The sequence below is a fragment of the Cyrtonyx montezumae genome, unplaced genomic scaffold (genome assembly GCF_038088225.1).
Source record: "Cyrtonyx montezumae isolate F1298 unplaced genomic scaffold, pur_monq_1.0 scaffold_7, whole genome shotgun sequence".
Lineage (NCBI taxonomy): Eukaryota > Metazoa > Chordata > Aves > Galliformes > Odontophoridae > Cyrtonyx > Cyrtonyx montezumae.
This window is the reverse complement of record NW_027072078.1, coordinates 9301360-9323658: the sequence shown is the minus strand read 5'-3', so window position 1 is coordinate 9323658 and position 22299 is coordinate 9301360. Positions and strand designations below refer to the sequence as shown.

Here is a 22299-nt window from a genome sequence, read left to right as displayed (position 1 = left end):
TGATGATGTAATTACTTTTATTTATGTGCATATGTATGAGAATGAGCACATTTTCTTCAACCCTTATGACTTCAGTATTGCTTATTTGCAGCTATTTTAAAGCCATTGTGTCATGGAACTGTATGTTATTGCAGAAAGATGAGTATTTAATGAAAAACATTCTCAAAATACTTTATTTGAATTTGCCTTGCCGCAAACTTTGATGTTTTGAAGCTATTGACCCAGTTTTTATAGGGAGATGCTCTAAAGCAAACAATAGCCAGCATAAGGAATGCCTTTTTAGCTAGAGCTGAGCTGCAGCATGAAGCCAGAGCTAATAATAACATCATTTGTTCTCCAGCACAGTGCCTGAAGGAAATAATTATTATTAATTATTTTTTAAGAGAGAATATTATCAGAGTGAATGAAGATATTGGGAGGTACTTCAGGTCTTTTACTTCACTGTGATTTCAGAGTCTGGATTTACCTAAATCTTTGTTTGATCTTCTGCAAATCTTTTGATTTTTCAGAATTCTTTGGAATGTGGAAATGTAGTTCACGTAGTAACCATTATTTATAGGTAGAGGGTTAGAACAGTAAACATAAAGGCCCAAGAGAATGAAAAAAAATGGTTTAACATAATGCCTTATGTAGATAAAATATGAAATAATGACACAGTAGAAATGACTGAAACCTCCGCATACAGTAAATTGTGGAAGTTGACCCAGCATTGCATACGAGTAACAGTCGTACATTATGGTTCAGCACTAAAAATTGTTAATAAGCTATATGCTTCACTTCCAGGAGGTAAACACAAAGAATTCACAACAGTTCTCCTGAATGATTGATTGTGAGAAATGTTTTTCTTTTGGACTCATTTGCCTTGACTGAATATGAACTCACTTCTTTATCCTTTATACTGCTGTTTCAGCCACAGAATTCTGTCCGGTTTAAGTTTAGGGAAATTCTGCTCATTCATGGCTATGGTGCTAATGAAGGAGCTGCATTTTGATCTTAATAACTTTTAATATGAGTTAAGGTGTACATGAAGTGCAAAATTACTCTCTGAAAATTTCCCAGCTTGAATTTTAGAGAATTTACTTTTCAGAATGGGACTATTATTTAAAAAGAATAATGAACTTGGAAAGAAATTGTTTTGATTTTTCATGTGTAATATAATAAATAATGTTTTACTAATAATTCTCTTACAAGGTACGTGACCCCTTATACAGTGATTATTGGGAATTGGGATCCAGCAGAAAATTTATGTATATGTTGTATTTTAAGTTCTATAAGTACTCACTTAAATGCTATTCTGTCGTATACCTAACTGTATACAGTTACTGACAGAGAAACACTGACTGTGTTTACTTGTACTTTCTCAGGTTGGAGAGGACTCTCGTCATGCAGGACCACCAGTTCTACCAAGACCATCTAGTACATTTAATACAGTCAGCAGAGCTCAATACCAGGATGTGGTTCCAGTGGGTACGTCAGCATCTGGCCTCTTTTCAGAGAAGTACTCCATGACAGAATGTGTCACGTCCGTCTTTACTGTCGTGTTTTTCATTTGGTGTAGGGGTGGGTGGAAGTTACTATTTGTTAGGACTACTTCTGTGCAATTGTTCAGTTGCAAGCTGCAAGAATAATAAGAGAAAGTGTCTATGCAGAATTGAACAACTAATATAAAAATCCTGCTTGTGCTGAGTTTCCTAGTCCCACTAGTCTAAGTGGTGACAGGAGGAGCTGAAGCCAGCAGGCTGTGTCCTAATTGGGTATTTCATGTGATTTTGTATTATTTCTGGGTATGTCTTTTGGCAAGATTCCATAAAGTGTTAATCAGCTTGGAATTAGTCATTAGCTTCAATTCTCAGTTACATACACACAAAGTTACTGACTTCTATGCCACCAAGAAGAGAATTTAGCTTAGTGAACCTAACAGCTGTCACATTGTGCTAAATCAAGATGAATTAATCCGATTGCCTGTAACTGGATCTTTGTACTACACCATGTTTACCTGAAAATCTCTGCTAATTTCAGTCCTTTCCCTTGCTGTTTACATGGTGTGCATACACTACAGGCTTAGCAATAAGTGAGAATTAGAACAGAATAATAGAATCACCAAAGCTGGAAAGGACCCTCAAGCTCATCTAGTTTAACTGTCGACCTACCACCAGTATTTCTCCACTAATCCGTGTCTTTTAGTACAACATCTAAATATTTCTTAACACTTCTAAGGAAGTTGACTCAACCACCTCTCTGGGCAACCCATTCCTGACAACTCTCAGGGAGAAGAAATTTTTCCTAATATCCAACCTGAACCTTGCCTGGTGCAATTTGAATGCATTCCTTCTAGTCCTAGCTATAACTAGTTATGCAGGAGAAGAGGCAGACCCTCCCCTCACCACGGCCTCCTATCAGGTAATTGCAGAGAGCTATAATGTCTCTCCTGAGCCCACCTCTCTTCTCCAGACTTAACAATCCCAGTTCCCTTAGCTGGGATTGGAATATGAGTGTTTCCATTGATTGCTAGATGTTTGAGTATGGATCAAACACCACCAACACTGAATGTGTCCTGGAATCTCTTCAGAAAAATGAATACAAAGCTAAGAAAATGCATTTTAAAAAATCACCAAAAGTAGATACTCCATTAATTATCCGTGAATAGTTTTTCACTAATTCTGACTCCAGCTTCAATCAGCTCATCTTGAAAGGCTCCCGAATGGCTGTAGCCTACTTCTGTCTGATACTTGGGAAACATGGCCAAATACAAGTTGACTCTAAGTCAACTCTGGAAACCACCATCAGAAGTATGTTTAGCTTTGAGTAGTGTTTGTTACATGCTGAAAATGCAGGAGAGTTTACTGTTTTAAAATTCTAAGAATAATATCAAGAATGTGTTGATATCACTGAACTGTAAATTCTTTAATCTTTTAATCTTTAATCTTTTATTTCTATATTTTTGCAAAATTGTAAAGAAAAGGAATAACATTAATCTTTTGAGTAATTTGAATTGATTAATTTAGTGAACTTCAGTGCTAAAATGGTATGCTAGGCCTGCATATATATCTAGTCAAAGTCTTGAAAAGCCACATCCCATTAGAAGATAACATTACTGTAAGCACACATACTTGTATGGGTTGAAGTTTGGGTAGGAGCCTGGATATACAGCCATCCGTTTGGAAATACTGCATTTTGGAAACTTAATCAGGGTTTTAGTATGAATAACAACAAAAGGCTATTACTTCTCAGAGGAGGGAGATTAGAAATATTCACCAAGTTACCCTACATCCAGCATGTGAGAACTTTATAATGTCTATGGTTGTAGTCATCTTGTTTTCTTGCCTAGTGCTGTAGGTCTCAGGTGTGATACAAATGATTATATGAATGGCATTATAGCTACATCGATAAATTAGGTGCCCAATCTGGCCTATTAGTGCAATCTGGTACCTCCAGAGGGCAGTTCATCCCTCTTATACCAGTCACCAGGGTTCTATAGAGATTACAGAGGCATCAAACAGATTGGAAGGAGATGCTAAAGGTAGTTGAAGAAAGGAGATGCTTGTCTACATCGCTATTAAACACTCCATGATCAAATAAGAGAGTCTCCATTGGCCTGACACATGTTTTAATTTATAATAACAGAGGAAGAAAATGTATCATGCTTTGTGTCACTTCAGATTTCCTTTTTGTGACTAAGAATGATTCAGTGCAGTGGAAACTAAGATCCTTGTGATTTTATTCTGGCAATGAGTAGTGTAGTTTTGACTTTAGCTAAGAGTGTGATTGATAAAATGTAATAGAAATTGCTTAAAAAGCTGGCGCTGGTAATTAACAGTGAATAGGATTTGTCATAGTCAGACCTCATTCATAATCAAACATGTTCCCTATGATAGAACATGAGTAACCTTACACAGTAAATATGAATTAAAACAGTACTGCTAAACTAATAACTGTGAAGGTCAAATTTGCGGTCACTGTTGAAAACTAAGAAGGAATGTCATTCTATCTTTTAGTATATAGTTGTTTCAGTACAATATTTTTGTTGGTATTTTCAGCTTACAATGACAAGATTGTTGCATTTTTGCGGCAGCCCAACATCTTTGAAATTCTACAGGAGCGTCAACCAGATCTTAGCAGGAATCACTCACTCAGGTATTAAAATTTGTGGAGTCTGCTATTCCCAGTGTAATGCGAAGTGCTAAGATAAATTAGTTTCTGTCATGAAAGTTGACAGTGGCACATAACAAACTGTAGAAATGTGGCCTGTGAAAGACAAACATATCCATATAGCTGTAGCCAATATTTCTTTATCGTATTTCTACTTAACTCCCTGAAATAAAGTTTAGTGAAACAGAACAAATGCATTATTACAAAGTGATGGAAAATTAAATAAAAGATTTCAGGCAAATGCACCAATCATGATTTATATCCTAACAGGAGATAAAAGGCATATACTTTATAACTCACTGAGATCACAGTTCTCAGTGATAATTCCTGAGAAGTCATCGATTGTGTTCATTTGGAAGGCTGCAAACATTAACACAGAAAATGTTTTTCTGATTCCTGGTGTTGCTGCTAACTCAATACTATGATGTCTTTTGAAATCCACCATTCGTTTCTTCAAAACTTTCAATTTGGGCATTGATGTAAATTGGAGTAGGCTGTGGAATTGTCCAGACATCCTGTCCTGGGCACGATGGAGCCATGCTTGCAGGTGGGCAGTGTGTGTTAGCTTTGGCTCAGCACTGCGCTGATGAAACTGTGGGGCTAACATATACTGATCTTTGCTCTTGTTGGGTTGGAACCACAGGACTGGTGAAGTGGTTGCTTGACCGTCACTGCCTGTCTTCATAGGGAAACACTGAACTATGCACTCCTGCTACAGCCACCACTGCAAGCATGTACAGCTGGGATGTGCCTCTTTTGAAACCTTGAATATGCTGTATACGTAGCGGAAGACACCAGAATATTTATCTTAGGTTCACTGTTTGAGAAGGTCTTATGCACATTGTTTGTAGAGACAGAGGCAAGAAATTTGGCTTGTCCTTTTGGATGTAGCTTGTGCATGAAATGATGTGCTCCAGAAATGCGTGTTGTAGCTTAAGCTGTGTACTGCTGCCAGCACTCTCATCTTCTCCCTTGTTAGAATGCTGACTGTATGGATTGCTTTTGTCCTTGTCGCTGTCAGTGCGGTAGATGGACCTCTGATCTCAGCCAGTATTGGTGTTCTTATGCGGACCTTTTTCTGTTTGTTTAGTTTTCTCCTTTGAAATTTCTATTGTGTGGATTTGCATTTGGTTTTCTTTTCCCCACCAACAGTGATTCCGAATTATATGGTAATGATGGTAGAGAGAAATTCTGTCTTTTACTGATAGAAAATGAATAGAACATCCTTTCATTTTAGAAGTCAGGAAAAAACTCTACAGGCTGTAAAGAGAACAGGAATCATTCAAATCATTATATTCAATGTAGATAGTAAAAATCCATAGTGAGATTGCAACAATCCAGAGTGTGTTATCACAAACAGAGTTTAGGATGCATAGATTTCACAGTAGTATCCAGATTGGGTTTGGGAGGAGGGCTGGGTACTTGGGTGAAGCAGAGAGGGAGAACAGTGCAATGTTTTCCTGGAAGATGTGCTAAATGCAACATGTTTTGAAATTCCCACTGTTGAAATTGTAAGAGCATTGTAATATATAGCTTACATTTGTACAAAGGTTCAGAATAGACTGTACCACTTCTAACAGTTTACTTTCTGAATAGTAATATCCTCTCACTGGGCTTGGCCTACTGCTTTGAATTCAGGGCAATAGCTAGTGTGAACTTGAAGAACTCATTTTTTGTTGGTTGCATGGCTGCAGTACCTGCATCATTCAATCAGTGAGGGAAACAAGAATCATTCTTCAGAACGAATTAGCTTTCTGGTTGTTATGATTTACTACATGCATGTGGTGCGGTAGGAGAAAAATGTGATTTCTGAAATACAGGGCATACTGGAGGTTATGATATACCCTGCACTTTTTTTTTTTTTTAATTGGGCTGTACATTGGTGCCTTATTTGCAAAAAGATATTTTGTAACTCATTTTGGCTTACAAAAGGGAGAAGATCCAGTTCATCCGCACAGAGGGAACGCCTGGCTTGGTGCGTTTATCCAGTGATGCAGACCTTGTCATGTTACTCAGGTAGGCACTGCTGCTTTCTGTGCACGTATGCAATATGCTGTGGCAGCTGTTTGAGGTGCCTGCAGTCCGTACTGTGCACCCATTTAGTGAGATAAAGGAAATTCAAGATTCTTATTTCAAACTTTCCTTTGTAGGAATCAGTTATCAGGGTAATTAATCTTTGAGAGAAAATCACATAGCTAGTGCCATTGCAGGAAAACTTCATATTCTTCATATTCTATTTTTCTTCTCTAGGTTTTTGTTTTGTCCAGATTTTGTTTTTCTAAAAATACACAAGTAAAAAGTTTTGCTTTGATTTTCTTCCTATTTTAGTAATAAACTAATAATGCCATTGCTTCACGGACATATCAATGATAAAATGTTAAGCGTGCATCCGTTACTTCCCTAAAATGTTATATATTAAACCTTAAAACTCTTCTGGGTTGTGGCAAGTTTATTGTTTCTTTGAGTAAATACTGGTGTAAAAACAGAGGTGGGCTGCATTAAAATAGCAGTGTACCAAGTTACTAATATTTCTTTTCCTACCTGTATTTAGTCTTTTTAGATTTCTACTTTTAACAAAATGTTCTAGCAATATTGTCATGACTCCCCTAAGATATCCTGATACCACTGCATGCTAGTTGTAACGATTCAGTCTTCCTGAGGTTCATGATACCTTAATTCTGTGTCTGGACTGGCTGGATGTCCTTGGGAAAGACTGCATCCCTTTCTGTATCTCAGTTTCTTTACTTGTATAGGGCTTAGGAGTGGTGTAATTATCTTGTAAAGAACTCTGTGGTCTAGTGAACAGGGTGGAATCATTATTTCTGATACTTCTATTGCTTGGGAACATTGTACATTTTTTTCAAGTACTTGAGTAAAAATTAAGTTGCAGTGAGCAAAAAGCCTTAAAAAGTTATGTTTTTAGGAACTCAATGTGACACGGTGCATCATGCTAAGAATGACATTACATTGTAAAGAATAAAATATTTCAGTTTGTTCTTCTATACATGCTGTTTGACGTTCAGCACAAATAATCATCTTGACAAAAAAATCATCTTTCTAGCACTCTCTTCATTTAATCCAAGATTGAAGTAGTGGTTTAGACTTTATTACATTTTCAGCATTAAAGTGTATTTTTGCGGAGAACAACACAGGGTAATGTAAGAAGTACTAGAAAATATAAATTCCAATCAAAATCTCGTGCAAAGAATTGAGGCAGGTATTCATTCTGTGAACAAACTTAGTAAGAAACATAATTTATTTAAACATTGCTTTTAAGCTCTACATAAAGGAATGGCTTGTGACTTTTTTACTGTAACTCAAATTTTGAAAATAATTTTTACATATGCTGTCATTTTTTTATTATCTGTGTTATTTAACGTCCAACATATGCTTTGATATAAAATCCATTCTGATATTGGGGATTTTATCTTCTTATGGATTTGCTTATATCAGCGTTGTGAAGAAACCAAAATTTTAAAATATATATTGACACTGTACACAGGTACAATTATTGAACTGCACAGTGCTTATTGTTTCTCACTTAAATGTGTGGCAATCCTAGATGAGGCATGAAATAACTCAGTCTGAACAAAATATGCAATTCACAGTTTCACCAATGGTATTATTCTTAAAGATAAAATAAGGAAATAACCTATAAAGCCAACAAACTTGTTATTCAGTACATTCAACATTTTCAGAGGTGAATCTTAATCCTGGAGGCTTAGAATATTTGCCTTTGTTTCCTGGTCTTTGTGCAGTATTATAGGTATTTTTTCTAGGAAATCATGACTAAGATTTTTGACACTTTTCTAATAACCGTGCAAATGGGAAAAAAATAAATAAGGAGAAAACACAAGTGGAGCAAGTATATTTTAATCTTAAAAAGAAACATCATATTATATATACACTAATATCTCACATTAGCTAGCATTAATTACTGCTTTCCACTAAGTTTCAGTGGGAATGGCAGTAATATTCTAAGACTCTGTATGACTCTTAAGTGTGTGTAATGTAAATAGGAGAGTAACTAACAAAGAAAACAGATTAGAAATGTATTTATTTTTAGAAAGATATATTTTATTCATGCAAATAAATGTGTTGGTTTTTTACCTTTGCTCTTATTTACAAGCTTGTTTGAAGAGGAGATAATGTCATATGTGCCGCCTCATGCCTTACTTCATCCTAGTTATTGCCAGTCTCCAAGAGGATCACCAGTGTCCTCACCCCAGAACTCTCCAGGTAAGTTGCTGAGGCACAGGGTCCACAAGAAACCATTTCTTATATTAAGTAAAGCAGCTCTAGATCAGTAAAATCAGTGTCACATTCCCAGAAGTCTGAGAAGAGAGACTATAATTCTTTTTTTTTACTTTAATTTTTTGTTTGTTTTCCAAATTGCATTTCATAGCAGCCTGAAAACAAGCATTTGAAAATTATATCCCAACTGGTTGCCCTTTGCAGCTCACAGCTTTTAGTTAGATGAGCTGATGCAGTGAGCTTGTAATTGCTGTCATTCTCCACTGCAGTATTTTCATAATGATGATATCTGTAAAATATTGCAGTAGAGCCAGTCCCGTAATTAAGTTTATGTTATGCTGTATATAATGACTTTCCACCTTTCTGAAAATCCAAGATCTGTAGCTCCAGCAACAACAAAGACCTAGTCCTATTTTTGAGCAAACCCAGCCAGTGTGATTGAATTTGACTGTCAAACACGAGCCTTTGCCTTGGGCTTGCAGGATGTTCTGCCAGTAGAAAAGATTGGTGTATTTCAGCTTCAGAGTTTGTGACTTTGTTCTGACTTGTAAAAATATGTAAACTTGTTCTTCACTGATGTGAAACAACCAAATGACTGCTAATGCCAAGATCCCAATGTCTAGAAAATTAAAAACATGAGATCTAGTAAGTATAAACTGAAATGCCACTGTTTGTGGGATAGTAAATAATAATAAGTTTATGAAAAGCCATATTGTTGTCCCTTAACATGAGGTCAAGAGAGAGCATCTTGCAGCTGTCTGGAAGTGCACATGTCAGAATGGAATGAAAACGACGTTTCACGTATTAACTAATTTTGTTGCTAATAAAAACTAAACTATTTCAAATATTACAAATTTCCTTTCACCTCTGAAGACCAAGTACAGTAACGTGAAATTCACAAATGGCAATATTCTTAGACTTCTCAAGAATATGATAGCAGATAAATTGAATAAAATCACTACAATTTATCAGATGACTCCTAAAAATTAGAGAAAAATACAGTTAGCATTTGGGACACAACCAACCCTGGGTAGTTCCAGACAATAAGAACATTTCACCAGCAAAAGTATTGTGGTTTTTATGTGCATTTCCCTGTCCACAGTCATTAGGACAAAAAGCTATGCTTTCTCAGGCAGCCAGACTAAAAGGACATAAAAATGTTCTTTTAGTTTGTCCTTCTACTGGGCACAGGATCTCTGTAAAGACCAATTTAGAGAAACTCTCCTAAGATACTAATGATCTTATGGCATTCTGCCATAATTAAATACAATATGTATGTTTGATGTTTTGGATGCACAGATGGCTTAACTGGAACTGTTTCCCTTCATTGCAAAGAAAGTAAGAATGAAAATCTGCACGTATGCATCTTACTTTCAATTGCAAATCTGGCAGTCTCTTATGGAGTAAAAATAGCTTTTGTTTTCAGAGTTATGATTTCTTTGTTATTAGCACATGAACCAAAGCATTCTGGGCTGAGTTTCAGTCCGACAGAGTATTTCAAAATGCTTTTAATCTCTAGCATGTGATATTCTCCTGTTTCTCAAAGAAGTAGCACACAGTAAAGGATGAACAGTGATGGGTTTAGTCGAATTCTTAAAATTGTAATCTCTCTTCTTTTGTGTAGAAAAAGATATAGTGACTATTGAATTTCTGTCTACAAGAGTGCATGTTTGTGTTGGTTTACAAATAAAGTCCTATATCTTTTTTTGATCAGGAATTATAAATGACCCATGATTTCTATGGAGGCTCTGTTTTCTCATCAGCTAAACTGGCTGTGCTGTACACTGCAAGCGGTTGCAGGATCCATTGTTTAGATCAGTCACTATCAGTTGTACTTTCTCTTTTGGGGAAGATGAATAATCATGAAGCTGCTCTTTATATCTGTTTTAGAATATAATCACTTTGAAAATTGAATGTGTTTATCACATCACTTGCAATTTTTAGCTCTTCCACTAACCTCTTTTGTTCCCAAGGCGGAAGTAATCACTATAATTGCCCAGGAATTTCTTGGCATATGCATGTGATTTGTAATGAGAACTTGTCATGTGCTGTCAGAGTAATGTACTGCTGATTTCTGAGCCATGAAGTAATGCTTTACCAGATTTATGTTCTTTGGTATCTCAGCAATAATTTCCTTCAGGGGTTAAGTTTGGAGTAAGCTTTTGTTGCCTTTTTTAGTTACTGCAATTTTATGCCTACTTTGAATCAAAGTAGAATAGACAAAGTAGGGGAAAAAAAGCCAATAATTAAAAAGCTGTTTATAGTTTCAAATTTATGTAAGTTTTCTAGAGAATTCAGCTGAGTGTATGGTTAGAAACCCTCTGTGCTCTCAGTAACATAGGATAACCACTACAGGTGAATCAATGACCATGATTTCCTTTTCCAGAGGAGTCCTTCACATTGCCTTTGGTGCTCTGAGGACTCTCTGGTACTTGCTATGCCTCCTGTGTGTCACTCTGAGCCTGGAACGAGTGGCAAGTGTCTTTCTGGTCAGACAGGTTTTTTGAACACCAGTGAATGGCAGTGTTAATACTGATCCTGCCTGCAGTCTCTGCAGAGTGACTGTGTGGCTTCCTCCAGCAGCCACTTCCGCAGGATGCGCTGCTTGCCTTTCATCTCAGACCCATATGTGTTGTGGCTCTGTAAGCAAAGGCTGAAAGGACGCATGTTCTCTCTGTCTTACAACCATGTTGTGTTATTATGTCTTCCCTCAGTGAAGTGTTTTTGTATTTGTTTAGTTTCATACAGGCAGCCAAAGGAAAACTCATGTAACAAGTGACAACATTTAAAACACATACATCTAAGCTCTTTGTATTTCTTGTGTTTCATGGACCTGTTAGTTGATCTCCAATGTATAAAAGCAGTTAGCAACTTATGTATACTGTAAGGCATGAGAAAATTTTTTTTACATCCTCTAGGGTTCTTGGGGGAAATATCTACACACCCACACAGGGAAGCAATTAATGTAATAAAAAAGTAGAGGTGAGAAGATGAAAGTAGCAGGGCTAGAGTTAACTAACTTCTTCGGCACACTTTCTTGCAATTAAATCAATTGAAGTAATTTATCCAGAGAGCCAGTGGAAGTTCTGATGGTTGTAATATTCAGAATAGATTAGGGAGAGCAATTGATTTGTGTATACTGGACTTACAAATGCAGGAGGTATGTAATAGTTTTGGCAAACAGCTCTCTCCCTCAACAATGAGTTCTCAAAAATAAACCCACTTACAGTTTCAAATGAAATGTTTCATGAATTTAAAATTGGTACTATTTCCATTCTTCCTTGTACTTTCACAAGGGGGAACTTTCACTAAGGATTTTCCAGAAGTTCTTTGACTTGGTATGTTCAACAGCAGCAGTGGATTATAATTTTTATACTTCATTTCAGAGTTCTCGGTTTTGCTGAGAATAATTAAAATAGGGCAGAGCACAACATTTATTTCAGAAGCTTTTTTTGAAGGTGAGACATAAAGTGTCCTTGACAAACAGAAGCCTTTCCTTTTTTTTTTAACTGTCCTTTGCATTCACCTTGATTCGCTCTTTTAAGATGTGCTTCAGAAACATTATACTGTTGGAAATGAGCAGTCAGAAAGTCTTGGATGCAGAGCAGATTTGAAGATACCAGCTTTTACTCATTTGAAAGGGTGACTAAACCAAACACATACCATGCCTTTTGCTGTTCAAAAGTCTTTTCAGTAGATGATAGGACATTAGGCAGTTCATGCCACTACAGCTCATTCTTTCCTTATTGCTTCCTGCAGGTACTCAGCGTGCCAATGCCCGAGCTCCAGCTCCTTACAAAAGAGATTTTGAAGCCAAGCTGAGAAACTTTTACAGGAAGTTGGAGACTAAAGGATATGGACAAGGCCCAGGGAAATTGAAGTATGTTGAAGAATCTCATGAAACTGGATTTGTAGCTCAGGCAGCTTGCCTTGCCTTTCCTTGCATATCTGCAAGCTTCTTCCTATTAGAAAGAATGAAGACATTATGGTTACCCTTGCACTTCTGGAAATGTAAAGGCTGTCATAAGATATTTAATGACAGTGGAAGATAACAGCAAGTTCTGAGCAGTTCTTTGCTGTATCAACTCCAACTATAGTTTTATATGAGCATATTTATTAATATGGTAATAAGAAGTGCTTTGGAAAAAGGGATGCAGAAGAGGAGACTTCTGAACTCTTCCATCATGCAGTTGCTGACATATAAATAATTACGTTTTCCCATTTTTTTTCTGTTGGAATAATTAGATGTGCTTATCTTTTGTACAGAGTTGCCAGTGGTAAAGAGGTCTTCTCTTACAAGTTGTTTATGAGTCTTTAAAGACTCTTAAAGAGGACTGATAAATTGTTATTCAGTTCCAAAGATCACCTTAGAAAACTGCTGATTTTTTTTAAGTTCAGCATTCTGAATGTTGGTTGAAGTCTTTCCTCTTCTGTTTAGCTGGTAATATAACAGATCACACACTGTTTCATTAGGGATCATCATCATCAGAGATACTTTAGTTTTGTAAATCACCGAGTCTTGTGCCAGGTAAAAACTTGCATAGTTTAGGCAAAAACAAAATCAATTGTCATGAGAAAGTGCACTTCCTCCCAAACAAGTGAACATTCTAATTGTCTCCCTTCACTATGAGGAACTAGAACTTTTTGAAACCATTTTTTATGTTAGAATGAGGGGTACATTTTCTCCAGCCAGTCACTTACATTTTGCAGGAATTTATACAGAGCTCAGACTTTGTTTATGTGACCTCGTTAAAAAATTTCTACGATTGAAATGGGGTTTAAGTGGTGTTGTTTAGGTAATCTTACAAGTCAAACATAATTTTCCTGTAATGAAATTAAGTCAAACTTAAAGATTTGTCTATGAAGATTTTATCATAAATATATGGGTAAATAGCTGGTAAAAGAGAATGTTGTTGGTTACCTGAGAGGTCTATTAAATTTCTTGCACTTTTATCCTGATGCATTTGCCATCAAAATGGCTTTTTTTTTTTTTTTTTTTTTTTTTAAGCAGAAAAACAGCTTGACTTTGAACAGTTTTCCCTGGGTTCCTAAGCATGTGCTGACCTGCTCCTTTCTTTCAAACCACAGCTCCAGCAGTTTTCCTGCTGCCTGGGTTTTCCTGTTGCACTTGCTATTTCCTGGCTTCCTCCTCTCCACTTGTATGTCCTCTTCAGGCTAGCACACTGCAACCACTGATTGCTGCATGAGCAGTAAGACCAGCAAAGGCTTTGCAAGATGGCATGTGGAGGGGCAAGTTGCCTCTGTGTGGGGCACAGCTCCAAGCTTGGGTCTGACCGAGTGATCAAACACATGCATAAGACAGTATTTGAATATAAGACAAGCCAAGTTTCAGGCAACTAATTAAACACAGTTAGTTCTTTGGCAAAGGATGAAATGTTTAATAAGTAGGATTCTTTCACCTCTTATTTCAGATCTTTGTGGTGTCTTCTTGATTTAACAATTTTTCTACTAAAAGATACGGTGTGTTTTTATAAGCAATGCCTCAATCTGGTTTTGGACAAACTAGTTCTTTCTAGTCTTGTCGTCCTATCACACGTACACTGGGGATAATGTTATCATTGGTGACTTTCACACAGCTTTATCTTGTGCCTTGTTAAGAGATTTATTTCTACTTAAAGAGTTAGATTCTTGTGTACAGTATAACTAATTTAGAGGCCCAGCCTTGTAAAAGAATTGTAGACTTACTGAAAATGCTAATTTCAGGATTTCTGCCATTGTGGCCTTAATGTAAGAAAGAAATAGGGAGGAAAAATCAAAACAACACTTCTTTGTACAAGACATTACTGAAATATAAAGTAGATGCTTCAGGGTTCTAATAGACAGAAGCTGCCTGATGTGGATCAAATTATCCAGCAAGATGGATATCAGTGCTCTAGTAAGTCACCTTGTACCTTGTTGTGTAAGTAGATATTTCCAAGTGTGGTTCATATTCATGGCTTACAGTTTCAATATTGTTTTGCTTTTCAGGTTAATAATCAGGAGAGACCACTTGCTTGAAGATGCCTTTAACCAGATTATGGGTTACTCAAGAAAAGACTTGCAGAGAAATAAACTCTATGTCACATTTGTTGGAGAAGAAGGGTAAGTAGAACAAGGAAGTAAATGTAATCTCAAAACTGTCTTGCAGCTGCGCTGTTTTGCTGAAGTTTTTGTGGTCTAGAATGAAAAGAGGAAGGATTGTGGGCAGGAAATGCCACATATACAAGCCTAGAACATACAGCTGTTCAGGATGACTTTTTTTGGCCTTGTGAAATATAATGCATCCTGCCTTTGCAGAAGTAATACATGTGTTTATGTGAATTTTCACAATAGTTAATGTGTGTTTCAGAGTGTTGCTGGGAAAGCAATGAAAAAAACAAACTGCTTTCTTGTTTTATTCATATTTCTTTTCTGTCAGTGCTGTTATTGGTTCATAGGTTCATAAGGTTGGAAAGGACCTACAAGATCATCTAGTCCATATTGTATCCCTGGTGCCTGTTAAAAGACAGCTGCCATTTGCTGGAGGGAGAATGCTTCCGGAATAGGCTAGGTGCTTAATGCCTTACTGCTTTCTTAGGCAATGGGAGCTGAAAGCCCTCACTGCTTCAGGAGGTTTTCATCCTTTCTAGGCCTTGGTCTGCATCACAAATAAAAGCAATCAGGCTGTTGTCGGTTGTCAAATAAGCACAGATATTCCTGACATTACAAAGTCACTTCAGAGAATGCTCAGTCTATCTCTGATGAAAATCTGATGTCTTTGGGATTGTGAGGTGCACATTACTAGGCAAGATGAGATTAGGCTTTCTTTGCAAGTGTTAAGTGGAACAATGTACTATTTACCTGTTTTTTGTTTTCTTTTTGTCTCTTACTTCTCATCCCCTTTGTCTGCTCTTAAAGCCTTTTGCACTAGGCACAAATATTTTTTATGGATACATTTCATGGATGTTTTGCTGAAGAAGTTGAAAGTTTTGTTCTCTGCTACTTAGGAGAATGCAGCGCACAGCTCTTGGAATGCTGTAGTACACGCTATTGCCATGCAGTGTGTGAATCTTTAAAATAGATAAGTTATTATAGAGATATCTCATACAAGATTAGATTACTTTGAAAACTGTTTAAAGTTTACCCTGAACTACTTACTGCTAATAAAGACCTGGTGAAGTCTTAAAATGTTGATAGGTGAGAACCAAGTGTGGACTTGTTCATATAAATAATATCACTATGCTGTCTGAGGAAAAACTCAGAACTGGAATGACAAGGCTGATGAAGGATGAGATTACACTGTATTGACAGAGCAGGGTGGGGATGCAGGAGCGAGGTCTGCCTTACACAGCCCTACTGGCCTTCACTTCTGCAGCTACAGCCTCGACTCAGATTTAAAAATGAAAGGGAAAATTTGAAAATCATACATGAAATAGAGATTGATCCAGATAGACTGTCTCCTTTCATCAGACTTCAGGCGCTTGCAATTATCACTTAGTTCAGCAAAGTGAAGAGTGACCTGGAAATAGAGGTGACACATACAGTTTCCACTATAACTAGCCTTAAACAAAACTCTCTTCTTAATGGAAATGAATGAGTTAATTAAGAGTAAATTAAAATAACGTCAATTCTCAATTTACAAATCTGTGTTGTGAATGTAGGAAGGATATGTGCAAACAGTATTGTTTCATCAGAGATGGTGCAAGAATATGTATCACATTGAACTGTTCATTTGTCTAGGTGTAGAAAGACAGGTCAGGGTGGAGGAGACAAGGAAAAATTCTGAAGGCGAGTCTTTTCCTATTTTTTTTTGTAAGAAAATTCATTGCAAGTTTGCTGTTGCGTTGCTTTTCCTTTTGGCAGAGAGGTGTAAGACTTAAAGTAATGGGAAATACAATCCTCACAGATTAAAACATTGAGTAACTTTTGTTGGTGTATATATTAGTAAGTGAGTAACACAGACATAGTTAATTGCCATTCATACAATTTTTTGTAGGTCTCATAATGTTTGGTTTTTTCCTTGAGCCTTCAGTTTCTACGGTCGTGTAACTATGATGCTAGTTTAATGGTTTTTGCGTTCATACTTTATTTGGAGAAAGTGAAGAAAGTTTTTATGCAAAGAATATGATTTCTTAAAGTTATTTTCCCGAAGTTCTATGAGCTATTAGCAGAAGCTGGTTTGTGTTTATAGTGATAAATCTGAAATATTAATGGCGCTTCCCAGGAGACATGAGTCACGTTGCCAACAACATATTTCTCTGCTCCTGAATACCCAAATGCCCTACAGTTGCAGCTGCTGTGCGGTTGCATACCTCTTGTATGAAGTTTTCTCACCCTTGTGCCAAGCCTTTAATTGTGGGATAAATCTGACTGACAGTGCAGGACTCTCATGATTGATTTATTTAGCATGACTCACAGTAACAGCATGTACAAAGGGAGCTGTATGCAATGGCTGATAGTCAGGCATACAGTTTCTGCTCCATCTTCAGTTTTCATAGTGAGTCTAATTATCCCAGAAGTTTGTAAGAGTCTTCCAGACAACCCCTTCTTGATCTGGTATTTGTGCCAAGATTAAGATCCAACAGTTGTCCACGATATCACACTGTTATTTTTTCCTGCAAACTGAGGATGGAATCTGCCCTTCTTGCCAGGGTAAGAATCTGTTTCAGTACTTTGCTTCTGAAGCTTAGCAGAAGCTAAGTGCTTCCAAATGACTGAAGGGAAAATATTTTTCCTTCAACAGAAGAAAGAGGCTTTGTCCTCAACTTGATAATGGTACCTAGCTCTTATTTTCCTGACAGCATCATCCTCACAAAGACCTCTCATCTGTGTCCATCTTCTGTTAAAGTTCATGAGCCAAAACATTAAGTAGCAGGAATCCTGTGAGAAAGCTGACTTTCTCTGTGATGCTTTTGTCTGTGTTGTCTAATACTAATGCAAGATCTTCATAAAAGTCAAGTATAAAATTTTCAAGCTATTGAAAATCTATTGTTTAGGACTATAGCAACCTCTGCTCCCCACAAGAAAATCTCTCGTATTCTATCTCTACCAAAGCATTAACTTTGTACTTAACTCATTTTACTGATGCCTGCAGCATAATGTCAAATCTCAGTCTTAGTGCTTTGTCAGCAGTGAGTTTGTTTATGATTCAAGAAGAGGTTATTTAGATTCCTTGTTCATTAGTGCTGAAATCTTGAAATAGCAAAAAAACCAAACCAAACAAAAAAAAACAACAACCAACCAACAAAAACAAAGGAAATGCACTCTCCAAAAGACATTTAAATGCACTCCACTTTGGAAGACAGACAAGAAAATTTAGACCAAGAAAGATAAATCACTCAAGTAATATCAGATTATATTACTAAGAAAAACAGAAATATTATCCTTCAATCTGTCCTTTTGTAAGTCTCCACAGACAAAATACGACCATTTTCCATTTCTATTCTGAATTTGTTAGATGCAGATAGGTCTAACCTTATCTCTTTTCATGTTTCTTCTCCCTCCCCCTCAGACTTCACCTCCATTTATTTGGTTATATTCTCATGGAAAAAAAAAAAAAAATTACAGCTGAAGCCAAAAATTTTCATGTAGAGCATTTCCTTCCAGTCTTCCAGTCATTCCATTTCTGAAGATCCTCATCATCTTAGCATTAAGCAATCTGCTGGACAGTGGTTCTGGTTAAAATCTTATTCTTAAGAAATGTAAATTGAAAAAGCACTCAATAAGCACTGTATAGTAATGTCAAGTTTCTTTTTAAAGGTTGGACTACAGTGGACCTTCAAGAGAATTTTTTTTCCTGGTGTCTAGAGAGCTCTTCAATCCATATTATGGTTTATTTGAATATTCAGCCAACGATACCTATACAGTACAAATAAGTCCCATGTCTGCTTTTGTAGACAATCACCATGAGTGGTAAGAATTATTTGTTTTCAGATGTCTTTATTTTTTTTGCTGTTCCCGTTTGTAGAGAATGCTTATATTTGCTCAGACATATTGAACATAATTGGATCTTTTTAACCAGCAGGAAAATAATTGCATTTCTATAGGATTTCCTCATTTTGTTTTCTCTCATGGTGGTTTTAAATAATCTTATTTCTCACAAGGTCAGCAGAAGTGTGGTTTGGAACATGTATCGTGGGATTATCTCACAGCACAACATTCTATGCTTCTTGTTCTTCAGCAGTCACTTCATGAACTCCAAATTAACTCCTTGTGCATTAAAAATAAAATGAAATCTTGTCGTCAACTAAGAATATTAAGGGGGATTTCAAGCAGGCATTAATGTATATTTGTTTATCTGTTGGAGGTATCTTAATTAAAGGGGAAGACTGATGGTTACATAGCTCTTAAGCAAAGACTGTACTATGTGCACACATACCACTAAAATAGTTGGCAAGGATTATTTTAATCTCTTTTTTGCACTTATAAGACAGTTCAAATCACAACATCTCTGAAAGTTTATAAAGGTTTTCTGTGAATATCAGCAGACAATTCTGTTATGTGTGTAGTTAGAGTACAGTAATAGTGGAGTGGCAACTGCCCCTCTGCATAGGACAGAGAGGTACTGGGCTCTTATTTACTGGAAACCATTTGTGATGATTGAATATCTGAGAAGAATCTTAACTATTAGTTTTAAAAATAAATAGAAAGTTAAATGTTGACTGTGTCGATTAGCTGAAGCGGCTTTCCAGTTGAACTCCATTTCGACAGCAATAGATGGCATGTGAGAAAAACAGAACAGTCTGGTGTTAGGAAGCTTCTGCCAGCACTTTGTACTTATCCCTGGCTTCTGCAGTGAAAGATCAGAGACCTTGTCTGGGGTGATGGAGGTGTTACCTCACTCTTTTTTCTTGGGCGTGCTGGTGCCAGTGACAGCAAGTTATACATAGAAGGATAAAGCTCTGTGTCACATCTTGCAGAATTTGTATACAGGCAGGTGTAATAAAGCCTTAATCTTTCCAAGTAAAGTCTGGCTCAGCATGCATGAAGTTTAAGAAAAAAAATGAACATCTTAACTTAAGACTAGTTTCAAAGATCTGTAGGATTTTTCACAATAGATCATAATTCTCACAAGCAGATTTGCCAAGACACTCCTCATATTATGTCATGACCTCAAGTCTATCCAACTCCCCCCAGCCCTCCTTACGTACGCACCAAAATGAAGACAACAGGTAAAAAGAGAGGGAAGATGAATGTGATCACACTGACATGAGGCACTGGCATAAAAAAAAATAAATGAAGTAAAATAAAAAGCTTCCAGCCACTGCATGCGTAGGTCCATCATCACCTGTCAGAAGAGGGAGCAAAATGCCATTGTATGCAGAAACACAGTAACAAGTGTCAGTCTGGGGAAGGGTAGGAACCTTCAGCCTCCCAGTGGCTCAAGAACAAGTTAATCACAGACAAGGTGTGAAAAGAAAACAAACAATGACTATCATTTTGTAAGGTATCTTATAAAGAGCAGAGGTAGATGGGGTTAAGTGTGGATTTGACATTTCTGAGAAGTTACAACTTAGGTATCTGAGGGATTTTCCGCACTCTGCAAACTTGCTTTTTTTTTTTTCAGTGCTCTTTTGAGAACGTAAAAGAAACAGGAAAAAAAAGAAAAAGAGAAGAAAAGAAAAAGAAAAAAACTGCACAATTTAGACATAGCTATCTGACTTGAAAGTGCTGTTTGGATGTATAAATGAGTCTTGATGACAAAGCAGTGTACAAACCACAAAGTCTCAGTGCAGCGATCACAACTCTTTGTCTTTCAGGTTCAGGTTTAGTGGTCGAATCCTTGGTCTTGCTCTGATACACCAATATTTGCTAGATGCCTTCTTTACAAGACCCTTTTATAAAGCCCTCCTCCGAATGTGAGTAGAATTGTTCTGCCTTCTTTTTGTTTTGCTTCCTTGCCCATGGACAGTACCATTTTGTGCATGATATCATATCCTCAAAATGACAGGCCATTACATACAGTACTGTCACTTCATTTTAATCCAGCATTTTTTTAAGAAGGTTTCTTGTTGCTGATTGTGGTGTTAGCCCATTACCTAATAAGTTGGAATGCTCTTTGTACTAATAACTTGGAATGCACTTCATACTAGTTTTGGACTCATCTGTATAATTTGTTTTAGCAGTATTATCAGCTTTCTTTATAAAATCCTACATTTGAGTTAGTAGAATGAAATGCTGTGGTTTTGTTCTAGGTATTAATAGAGATGTTATTCATTTGTCTAGCAGTGACTCATAAGATAGGATGTGAATCACTACATAACTTAGACTGCAATTATTGCATTCTCTGATTGCTGGCAATATCCATTTTGAGGATATTGACTTTAGACTGGATTTTCAGAACTGCTACTGTAGTTCTGGCTTAAACAATGTGAGCTGCTCTTGCCCAGCATGTCTGGAAGTTAAGGCCTAATGAACTTAAGGCATTTCAGTTTTTGTCCTCAGTTTCAAAGCTGTTATGAAGAAGCCTGGAAGGATATCATAGAATCATAGAACCTTCTGAGTAGGAAGGGACACTTAAAGGTCAGGTGGTCCAGATTCCCTGCAGTGAACCAGGACACTTGCACTTGATGAGGTTGCTTAGAGCCTGGTTCAGCCTGGCACTGTCAGGATGTCTCCAAAGGCATGTTTCTTCAGAACATCATATATTTTAATAGTAAGGGGCAATGCATTCACTCCTATTGCCTGTGTATTTTTAAAATTCCTATGTGCTGATAACAGTATCATTTTAATGAGGATGAGGACTTGCCCCAAATGGACTTTAATAATAACATTGTATAGCTACCAATTTAAATTGATTGTTTAACTTTATGGTTCTCTGAGCATTTAAGTGAAAGATGACCATGTGACTGCTTTTGTATACAGCCTATTTTGTGCGGTTTCCCTGTCACAGCCATAGATCTTTGCTTTCCACGGAACTCAGGAGCCATCCAAACTACCTCTGCAGATGGAGCATTGTGCCCAATCCATCTGCTTTGATGAAGGGACTGTTACTGCAGGGTGACACTGCAAGTACTCTTGAGCATCCAGTATAAGTACAGGATATATTGCTGACTTTTTACACGCCCAAGAATGGTAGCAGGCAGGAAACCCTACAGTTTACATATGGTTAGCCTCAGTATGCTATTTCACAGCACTAATTATTACCCAGAATTAAGAAGAATTGCAGAATTTGCTGTTCGTGTTAAATACTACCAGAAGCTCGTGTGTTCAAATCTTGGAGGAATAGCTGTTAAAGATGTCAAGGGCAGTTGGCTTACTGCTTGGATTTGTAAAAGAAGGGCCAGGCGTATAGAAAAATGGCAGCAGTTAAAGAAAAAAAAAGCTACTTTTGTGATTAAGAAGATGATGTAAACTGACTTATTTGCATAGTGAAGAGATGAGAGGACCAGAAACGAAAAGGATAGTAGTCATTTGTTACTAAAAACTTACAGTTTCCTCTCTGATTTGAAGTATTTGTCTCTTCAGTGTATATATTTTCATAATTTCAAAATGTTCTTTATAGAAAATATGAGATAGATTCACCTTAAGCTTGAAAAGCAAGTGAATAAATTTTGGGGCTTTGTGCATAAAATGCATAAAATCGGTTTGTTATACAGTACTGCTATTGTTAGGTAAATAAAGGGAGATTTGAAAAAGCATCTTCTTTATTCTGTTCATGCTTCACATAGCTGACGTTACTCTCAGTCTGTTTTGCAGGACTGTTCTGAGTTTGGCTGCTGAGCACACACTATTGCTGTCATCTGTATTTGTGTGTTTTGTTTATTTTAGACTCTGTGATCTGAGTGACTTGGAATATCTCGATGAGGAGTTTCACCAGAGTTTGCAGTGGATGAAAGACAATGATATACATGATATCCTGGACCTTACATTTACTGTAAACGAAGAAGTTTTTGGGCAGGTGTGCAAGATTCCTTA

General features: G+C 36.8%; 2 protein-coding genes across 4 annotated transcripts in view; both read left to right on the top strand.

Annotated features, from left to right (window-relative positions):
• Positions 1 to 22299, top strand: part of STK17B (serine/threonine kinase 17b) — a 93964-nt gene that overhangs the window by 35834 nt on the left and 35831 nt on the right. The gene's annotated exons all lie outside the window — the stretch shown is intronic.
• Positions 1 to 22299, top strand: part of HECW2 (HECT, C2 and WW domain containing E3 ubiquitin protein ligase 2) — a 171626-nt gene that overhangs the window by 138593 nt on the left and 10734 nt on the right. For all 3 annotated transcript variants that reach the window (XM_065750608.1, XM_065750609.1, XM_065750610.1), the window contains 9 exons: positions 1365 to 1467; positions 4038 to 4134; positions 6082 to 6165; positions 8279 to 8388; positions 12163 to 12283; positions 14392 to 14505; positions 18142 to 18294; positions 20142 to 20240; positions 22153 to 22282. In XM_065750608.1, coding sequence (XP_065606680.1) covers positions 1365 to 1467; positions 4038 to 4134; positions 6082 to 6165; positions 8279 to 8388; positions 12163 to 12283; positions 14392 to 14505; positions 18142 to 18294; positions 20142 to 20240; positions 22153 to 22282 — 1011 coding nt within the window. The remainder of the gene's footprint in view (positions 1 to 1364; positions 1468 to 4037; positions 4135 to 6081; positions 6166 to 8278; positions 8389 to 12162; positions 12284 to 14391; positions 14506 to 18141; positions 18295 to 20141; positions 20241 to 22152; positions 22283 to 22299) is intronic.